Genomic DNA, 10,027 nt, shown 5'->3' with positions numbered 1-10,027 from the left:
CCCTCTCCCCCCGCCCGCTCGCCGCCTTCCTCCCTCTGCCTTCCTTCCCCACGGCCGGCCGCCTCCTCGCCCGCCCGCCCGCAGCCCAGGAGCCGAGGCCGCCGCGGCCGTGGCGGCGGAGCCCTCAGCCATGGCCTCGGGCGACACCCTCTACATCGCCACGGACGGCTCGGAGATGCCGGCCGAGATCGTGGAGCTGCACGAGATCGAGGTGGAGACCATCCCGGTGGAGACCATCGAGACCACGGTGGTGGGCGAGGAGGAGGACGACGACGACGACGACGAGGACGGCGGCGGCGGCGACCACGGCGGCGGGGGCGGCCACGGGCACGCCGGCCACCACCATCACCACCACCACCACCCGCCCATGATCGCGCTGCAGCCGCTCGTCACCGACGACCCGACCCAGGTGCACCACCACCAGGAGGTGATCCTGGTGCAGACGCGCGAGGAGGTGGTGGGCGGCGACGACTCGGACGGGCTGCGCGCTGAGGACGGCTTCGAGGACCAGATCCTCATCCCGGTGCCCGCGCCGGCCGGCGGCGACGACGACTACATCGAGCAGACGCTGGTCACCGTGGCGGCGGCCGGCAAGAGCGGGGGCGGCGGCGGGTCGTCGTCGGGCGGCGGCCGCGTCAAGAAGGGCGGCGGCAAGAAGAGCGGCAAGAAGAGTTACCTGGGCGGCGGGGCCGGCGCGGCGGGCGGCGGCGGCGCCGACCCGGGCAACAAGAAGTGGGAGCAGAAGCAGGTGCAGATCAAGACCCTGGAGGGCGAGTTCTCGGTCACCATGTGGTCCTCAGGTGAGCGCCGGCCGCGCGCCGTGGCCCGGGATGTTTTTGTTTTGAAGGGAAGCCATGTTTTATGTGTGTGATGGGCGCCGCCATCTTCTCCGCCCGGGCAAGTATGGCGGCCCCAAAAGATGGCGGCGGCGGGGGCGGCGGGCCGCGAAGATGGCGGCGGCGGGGGAGGGGCGGCGCCGCCCGGCTAGGCCGCAATGGCGTAGTTTAGCGAGGGGAAGCGGGCGGGCGGTGGCGGGGGAGGGGCCGGCGTGCTGCCCCGCCCGCCCGCGCCAACGGACGCGCCGCCGGCCTGTTCGGGCGCCGCCCCGCGCCGGGTCCGAGCGGACGCGGCGGGCGTTGGCGGCGCGGGCTTGGCGGGTCCGGACCCGCGCCGTTCCCCCGCCGTCCTCTGGGGGGCGTCGCGGCCCGCCCCGCCCGGCTTGCCGGGACGCGCAGCGGCTCCCCGAGGACCTTCCATTCCAGGAGGGGGCGGCGCCGGCCCGGCCCCCTCCCACCCGCCGCGCGCCGCCGGACCCTGCCCCGCGGTCACGCTGCCCCGGGCCGTCGCCGCTGCGGGGCGGGACTTGGGCTGCGCGTAGGGCTTGCGTGTGCGGGCTCCACGGCGGTTGGAGCCCGACCCCGCGCCGCCGCCCGCTCCTCGCCGCTCGGCCCCGCGCGGAGGCTGGGGGAAGCATGGGCCTGTGAAGCGTAGGCCTTCACGTTTGGGGAAGTTTTTAAGTATTCGGCTCTCTGCTGATAGATTAGGCTGGTTTGCTCAGCTGTGCAAGTTTGCCACGAAACTAATAAAATGGGGTAGTTTAAAAACTTAAGTCTCTATGCTTTTTATTTCATAGAAAGCGATCCTTGTTTTCCCCGTGGAAAAATTCCTAATGAGCGGGTTGTTTCGTATGTTTGGTTTACTGTTGTAATGCCTTTTAATGAAAGTCAGGAAAAAAAAAACAGGGCAAAAGAGTCTTATTTGCAAGTGTAAAGTCTTTGTTTTCACTTTAGAACTATCAAAGGGTTGTTATTGACTGTTGGCTTTGTTGTGTCAGTATCCTATTACTACGTTCACATGCTACCTAACCACCTTGCTGGAATACTGACTGGAGAATGATTCTTCTTCGCTAGTCGTAGTTAGTCTTAACACCTGTGATGATTAAATTTGATAGTTTAACAGGTAGTCTCCTCCATTTTTCACACATTTAATAAATTCTCAAGATTGTATGGAGCCTCAGTGTGTCCTTTGATTTTTAAAAGATTGTTTAAAATTCAGAAATGAATGAAATGGAATATGAGAGGCTGGATTGAAAAGCTGGTCTGGTTGTGTCTGTGTGAGATGACGAAAGCTGGACATACCTGTCATTGGGAGGACTGAGCAAAGGGATCCAAGGTACTACCGAGACCTAAGAGGAAGTGCTATCAGGCGCTGCTGTTGTTGGAACTCTTGGCGGTTTGGTAGTTGTGTTTACAGAATGCCAGATTTCATACTATACTTACCATGTTCATTAGCGGCTGCACACTGATTGTGTTGGAACTAAAAGCCATTGTTCTCCATTAATAGGAATGGAATAAGGCAGGGAGTTTGGGTTATTGATGAAGTTGCCAAATTAAAGCTACTATTTCAGTGGCGGTACCTTAGGTAAAGGTCATTAACCACATAAAACTAAACTTATCTCCTGTATGGTCCTGTTGGTTTTACAGTAATTTAGAAAAACCAGCATAGTTTTCATGTTTTGCATTTGATCTTAACAAATTGGTAACCTGCTGTTTTGAGACCTGGAAGATTTAGTAGATAGTATTGCTTGATGAACTGGTGTGTGTGGAGGCGGCCAGGTAGGGAAGAAAGTGAGGGTCCTGACTAATGTAGGTTAATTCACAAAGCCAGCATTTAGTCATTTTTTTTCCCCCTGTGCAAGTGGCTGCTTACAAGGATACACAGTTTTTGGTTACTTTAATGTCTATTTCGTGAAAGCCTTAGTTGTGTAGTGTTAAAGAGTACTCTCCAGAAAAGTGGTTATAAATATTTGATGGCAATAAACGTAGGGTGGCCTATCTGTACAGACATGTTTTGTGGTGAATTATACTCCTTCCTTGTCCTTGTGGCTTGCAGTTATTACTAAAGAGAATCTAAGTAGTTTGTGGTCAACTATGCATGGCCCAAGTTCAAATTATGAAAATAATCTTCAGAGCTGAAATGGGATGCTGAACGCTAAGTGAAGAAGTCATAGCAGGTTAATTGTTGATGTGGTAGGCAGTGTGTTAACTGCTTTATTCTTGATTTCATTTGATCCTAAGCATAAGAGTTATAACTGAACCACAGTTCACAGAATCAATCCATTAGATTGGAATAAGCTGTGAAGCCACAGGTTTGCATAGAAAGACCCAAGCTTGTGCTACCTAAAATCCTTATAAAAATAATTGTAGGATAGTCTAAAGGCAGTAGTTACTTGTTGGCACTACTTGGAGTTTTTTGTAGGAAGGAAAAAACACTAAAAGGTTAGTGGGAGTCAGCATGTTTTTAGAAACCAAGTATTTGAATTTTGTGGGTCTCTTTGCTTATACACCATCTACCTGAGCTGCTCAGAGTGACAGTGTTCTGCATTGGTGGCATGTTTTGAATGGAGCAGCAAGTTCTACATCACCAGGTTGTGCAACCTTCACCACTACCTAATTCCAAAACGTCTCATTTCCAAAAGAAACTGGATGCCTTTTAGCAGTTGCTCCCCATTTCCCCTCCTCTCAGTCACTTGCAACTACCAATCTACTTTCTGTCTCTGGATTTGCTTGTTCCAGGTATTTGTGGTGGTACTAGGACTTGAACCTAGGGCCTCAAAATGCTTTAGACTAGAGCTATACCTGCAGCTGTTGCAGACATTTGATACAAATAGAATCATACAATAATGTGGCCTTTTGTGTCTGGATTAGCATGTTCTCATCCATGTGGCAGCATGTACTTCATCTGTTTTTATGACTGAATAATTACATGGGTAGGTAATTAAGCAGGGTCTACTTATTTTTGCGGGTGAGAAAATTAAAATCTCCTTAATCCGAACATGTTTCAATATTTAACTATAGTTTGTGTTTTGATTTTTTTTTTCCCCCTGGAAGTTCTAGAGTTTTAAGTCAAGTTTTCACGCTTGCGAGGCAAGTACCTACTACTTGAGCCCTGTCTCCAGTCCTTTTTGCTCTGGTGGTTTTGTAAGTAGGATACCATCCACCACACCGAGCTTTTTTTCCCATTGAAAACTTTTTTCCAAACTTTCCAAACTTTTTTGCCCGAGCTGGCCTGGAACTGTGATCTTCTCAATCTCAACCTTCTAAGTAGCTAGGCTTACAGACTTGATCCACCTGGGCCCAGTCTTTGAATATGTTTACTTTGGATTTTTTTTCTTACATATAAATAATGGATAATTCAACATTGACAGATTTAGGGCTCAGTGTTAATTTTTCTCTAGATGTTCATCACTATAAGAGTGACTTTGTATTTTATAGAGCTAATTATAAACTGAAGTCCCTTAACTAAACCATTGGGTTAAGTAGGAAAATTAATAATAAAAGCTGAACATTTAAAATTTTTGGTTTTGAGAGAAACCTGGGTGGCTTTAAAATCTAGAGATTTCATGTGATCAGAAATTGTGACCTTTAAGGCTGTTGATTAATTATCTCAGGCTAGGCTTGATAGAGGAGTGCTTTGGGTTGGGGTGAGCAAAATCTATAAGACCTGAAAACTACTGATATTAAAGATCTATAAATTGAAAGGAAATTAAAGTGTATTAAATTTTTTTTCAGTAGTATTCATTCAGAAAATTCAGATTTGCCAGGTGACCATTTGACATTCCCCAGTGGGTTTGTTTTTTGTTTTTGTTTTTAATTTAACTCAGGACCTTGTGCTTGCTAGGCAGGTGCCCTTACCACTTCTGCCACTCTGCCAGTCCCTCAGTGGGATTTTTATCTCCTCACTTACCTTGATATTTATCACTAAGTAGAGATGCCATAATCGAGAATTTCCATGGAGCCAAGCCAAAAAAGGCCTCCAAAGTAATCATGTCAATCACATGACCTACATAGGGCAGACTCAGTCTTAGATCCTGAGTCCTACCCTGGAAGCCTCTTGTACTATAAAAGCCTCTTGTGCTATTAGACTCTCACCTATAGGTTATTAACCTTTCCTTTTCCTGACCAGTAGTCAGAAAAGAAAACTCCTTACTAGGAAAGGGGCTTTTGGAAGAGAGTAAATTAAAAAACAACTATAAGCAGCTCTGCCCACTCCTTAATGGCTACTTAAAAGGTATTTCTCTTTGTTTTGTTTGTTTTTGAACGCGTCTTAGCAAATTCAACCTCTTAAAGCACAAATTTAGGACTCATAACAGGTTTAGCAAAAATTATTACAATGAGCATTTCTTAAGATACCTTTTGTTCAATTCTTAATTAGGGTGACCCGTTTTCTCGTTTTCTTACTATTTCCAAGTAGCTACAATAGGCAAAAGTAGAAGTTTCGTCATTTCAAAGCTGAGTATTTAGTAGTATGTTGTGTCCTATAGTTTTATCAAGGAAATACTCAAACCAAATTGTAGGGAAATCTTGAAAGTTAGTTGACTTTTGTATAGGCTTACCATCTTCGTAGTGGACTTTACATATTCCTAGTTGGCATATCTTGTGTTAGAAGGGCCCCTTGTGGATATTTTGTTGTTGTTTGTTTGTTTGTTTTTTCCAGAGAGAGGCAGTACTGGGGATTGAATGAATTCAAGGCAAGCATTCTCTCAGTGAGGTTACATCTCTAGCCCTGTGATTAATTTTCAGTAACAGAGGTGGTTTCAGGAAATCACACTAGTAGAAACATATTCTGGAGGGCCCTGGCCAAAGTATATGACCTTGGCATGTCTTGTCTTTGACCTTGGCATTTTTGTAAAGTGAGTTGTTGAAGTAGGGGGATCCCTAAAGTCACTTTTCAATGTTTTTTTTTTCCCCCTTGAACCTAGAGCCTGGTAAATGTTAAACCTGCATGCTTTACCACTGAGCTGTACTCTAGCCCCTATTTTCAATCTTTTTTTTTTTCCCCCTCATGTCAGAAGGGTAATGTGCCCACGACGTAACAAGATTTGAGGGTGGCACATGTCATGCAGAGGCGTGAACACCCAGTCATCACGGTTATGAACCAAAAAAGGATCTCCCATTTTCAATCTTTATAGCAAAGAAAGTTTACTCCTTTACAAATTACTATGTTTAGTAGGAAAGGCTACTCAGTTTTTCTTTTTGAGTGTTGGGGAAGAAACCAGGCTCTCATGAATACTAAGTAAGAGCTCTACCATTAAGCTGCAGCACCTACACTCTTGAATAAAATTCTCAGTGACTGTGTGGTTATTTATAAGTGGTTAAACTTCATCGAAGATTCAAATTTTCTGTGTTCTTTACTTGATCACTGTCTTTTTTTTTTTTTTAAGCTCAATATTAGAGCCATTAGGCCCTAGCGATTACCTTACAGATTATCTAGTCCTAATTTCAGAGGTATAAAATGTATAAGGAAAAATCTACTAGATTCAATGAAATGAATAATTTGAGCATGGCTGTTATATGTGAATTAAGATTTACCTCAGAGATCATACTTTGGGAGGGGCTGTTTTTGGTGCTGGGGATGGAACCTAGGCAGCAAAATGTCCCTAACACTGAACTACATTTCCAGCCCTACTTAAGATTTTTGAGTCATATGATTTATGATTAACATATTGTGGTAGGTTGAGTAATAGCTCCAAAGAGACCTAGATCCTAATTCCTGAAACCTGTGAATGTTTATTTATAGGTGTGATTAGACTAAGGCTCTTGAGGTGAGGAGAGGATCCTAGATTATCCAGGTTGAGTCCTAAATGTAATCATACTAGTGTCCTTGTAATCAGCAGAGGGGGACTGATTGCAGAATCAGAAGTAGGAGGAGTGATGGTCATAGAAGGGTCAGGAGCTAAGGAGTGTAGGCAGCCTTCAGCAGCTAGGAAAGGCAAGGGGACAGGTTCTCCCTGGGAGCCTCCAGAAGGAACCCACACAATGGCTTGAGCTCACATGAATTCTCTATCCTGATCTCCAGAACTGTAAGAGAACAAATTTGTGTTTTAAGCCACCAAATCAGTGTTGGTTTTTGATAGTGGCAACAAGAAACTAGTACTAGTTTCCCCGGTGTACTTCAGCCTGCAGGTACCAGCAAAGCTATAGTCATTACCAAGCAGCCTGAGACCTGCTGTTGGAGGGAGGGGCAGTGGAATAAAGGTTTGTTTGCATGCTTTACTCAATTTTCCAGAGGTAATAGTTGGCATTTAACATGCTGTCATGGTTATAAAATAGGTAGTATTTTTACTGTTTAATAGGCAAGAAAACCAAGCAAGGCTAAGAGTGGCAGGAATGAAAGGCCTATGGAAGAAAGAAGTGTCAGTCTGGGTGTTGGAAAGTATATTGGATGATGAGAGGTGTATGATGAGAGGAGGCAGAAGGGGAAAGTTGTATTTATTAAGTTTTTTTTTTTTTTATTCAGCTGAATACCACTGCGACAGAACTTGTTAGGTTGGAATGAGGACAGAGGAGATTCCATTTTTTTTATTTCTGGACCAGTAGAATGCTCCTAACTTTTCCAGGCAATTTCTTAGTTATGTCTTACTGGCTGTAGATTATTTTGAGTCTCTTGCTTTACCTCTCAGACAAGACTGGGAAGGAAGCTGAATAGCCAGGAGACTGATGGGCCAGGAGCTTGTTTATGTATCTTTTTGATCTTTTGGGTAGTATCATATGCCGAAAAAGAGAATGTTTTATGTATGAATGAATGGATTTTCCTGCCCCATTTACAGATGGTGTTTACAGATAGATTTTGTATCTCCACATCTTCCATCTGCTCTGGTTGCTTAAGGTCATTTGCTGTTGCACTGGAATCATCAAATCCACAGTTTTGCCTTGAAGTTCCTAACAGGAGTCAGGGTGTTTAGCCCCCTTAGCACTCCTTTGAATCATCCACTTGCATTCTCAGCTTTTTCCAAATAGAAATTGCAAGCTTTGCCCTTAATTTGCCGTGCTCAGTTGTGTTCTGGTAATTACACTCATAAACTTAAGTTGCACTGGTTATAGAAACCTATTTCAGTGAACCTTTTAATCAGTTAGCCCTGCCCTCCAAGGAAACTTCAGCAAGGAAAATCTATGACACACAATACATTTTATAGAAGATTTAGATCCTTTGCTTCCTGAACATATTTTACCCAAATGTGTATTCACTATTAATCCATTGTAGTCAACAGGAATCAAGAGTGTATTTGACATTCAAAGTGGATCAGCTAACACTCTTTTCTGTACAACTCATGTTTTTTTCAAAGACCAGATCCTGATACTGAGGGACAGAGGCAGACAGATCATGAGTTCGAGGACAAACTAGGCTACATAGCAAGACTCTTGTCTCAAAAAAGAAAAAAAAAAGTCTTCTGGGTATTTTGAGACAAGATCCTCCTGCCTTTGCCTCCTGAGTGCTAGGATTACAAGTATTTACTACAATACCCTATTAAGTGAAAATTGTTATTGAACTTTGTATACATTATTATACTTGGGGCAGGGAGGCGGTAATATTGGAGATTGAACTGGGCCTTTGTGCATGCTAAGCAAGCACCGTCATGGTAATACATCCCAGCCTTTCACTAAACATTGTGGGTTTTTTGTTTTTGTTTTTTGGTGATGCTGAGGATTGAACTGAAGCGTTCTACCACGTGGGCCATATCCCCAGATCTTTTACTTTTAGTTTGTTTTTCAGATAGGGTCTCACACTTCCTTGGACCATGCTCCTCCTCCTTCCTCCTGAGAATCCAGGATTGCAGGCATGTACCACCATACCTGGTCCCAGAGCTACAATCTCTTGTCACTTCTAGCAGTCTTCATAATTTGTTGAATTTTTTTTTGTTTTCTTACAGTTTGTTGTATAGTTGATTGATACTTTTCACAGTTATTACTGTGCATTGATCTTTAAAGAGCTTTCCAATTAACTCCAATGTACATTGCTCTACTTATTAAGGAATAATTCATAAACACATGATAATATGTAGCTTAAATATTATATATTATGAAGACATACAGTAACCACAGCGATTATTTCAACCGTAGATCAACAAAAGGTATTTGTAGGAAGAATACTCTGTCACTGGCATTGTTTAGAAGTAGGTGTATGGTGATAATGGAAAAAAAAATGTTCTTCAGACAAACTGTTTTTGCTGTATACCACTTTGACTTGGTGTGTCACCAAGTAAAATTTTTGTTAGAGCTTCTTGTCTTCCTCATTCTTCCAGTTTTGTTTCTGAGCCCTGTCTCTCTGTTCTCTTTCAGTAGATACTCTTCTGTATTTCTGTGGCTATAATTGTAGTCTGTATGCCAGTGATCCCTGTATTAATCTCTCCAACCCAGATTTCTTTTTACCTTCCCTCATACATGCTTATTTGTTGCCTCCTGGGTGGGTTGTCCATTTGAAGTTGCACAGGAATCTCAAACCAAAGAGGAGCTCTAGACCTGCACATGACACCACCATCCTCCAAGAGATGCAAGCAAGAATGTACTCCTCCCCACTCACCTGACTCAGAATAAATCTGTAATCTGTTTAAAACACCTGCTGAAAATTTGTTATTTGGTAAAAAATCCCATTGCCAAATCATCTCACTGTCAGAAATTGTTTCATATAGAAAAATCATACCATTGCTTAATCATGTTTTCTCTTAAGTAAAATCCCATCCTGTAGATCTAGTATCAGAAAATTTTTTTGTAAGAGGCCAGACAGTAATAGATTTTGTGGGTTACATGTTCTTTTTTACAGCTAATTAGTTCCCTGTGCCCTTGTATTAGTAAAGCAATCCTAGATCATCCATAAACAAATGAGCGGTCTATGTTTCAATAAAACTTTGTTCACAAAAGTAGAGGACATATTTGCACATGAAGATACATGAATCATTCACAATAACTAAAAGGTAGAAACAAGTCAAGTTGCCTTGAACAAATGAATGGATAAACAAAATGTGACATATACACAGGAGTACTATTTGGTTATGAAAATATTGACATGAGTTACAGCAGATGGACCTGGAAAATATTACGCTTAGTGAAATAAATCAAATGGGGCAAACGGTGTATGATTCTACTTACAAGTACTTAGAATAGACAAATTCATATATATAGAAAGTAGATTAACGCTTAGCAGGGGTTGGAGGCAAAGAGGGAATTACTGTTCAGTGGGTAGAGTTTTT

The 10,027-nt window shown here is 43.8% G+C and overlaps 1 protein-coding gene and 1 non-coding gene across 2 annotated transcripts in view; one reads left to right on the top strand and one right to left on the bottom strand.

Moving 5' to 3' along the window:
* The first annotated feature begins 28 nt into the window (after positions 1-28).
* The window catches only part of Yy1 (YY1 transcription factor), a 30,288-nt gene continuing 20,289 nt past the window's right edge, over positions 29-10,027 (top strand). Inside the window, exon 1 of the mRNA XM_074067169.1 lies at positions 29-800. Within this exon, the coding sequence (XP_073923270.1) occupies positions 131-800 (670 nt within the window). The 5' untranslated portion in view covers positions 29-130. The remainder of the gene's footprint in view (positions 801-10,027) is intronic.
* On the bottom strand, positions 5,846-5,949 carry LOC141421830 (small nucleolar RNA U13). Its single transcript, XR_012446520.1, has one exon. It is a non-coding gene; the product is annotated as a small nucleolar RNA U13 (small nucleolar RNA).

This window comes from Castor canadensis, chromosome 3 (genome assembly GCF_047511655.1).
Source record: "Castor canadensis chromosome 3, mCasCan1.hap1v2, whole genome shotgun sequence".
Classification (NCBI taxonomy): domain Eukaryota; kingdom Metazoa; phylum Chordata; class Mammalia; order Rodentia; family Castoridae; genus Castor; species Castor canadensis.
This window is presented reverse-complemented; position numbering and strand designations above follow the sequence as displayed.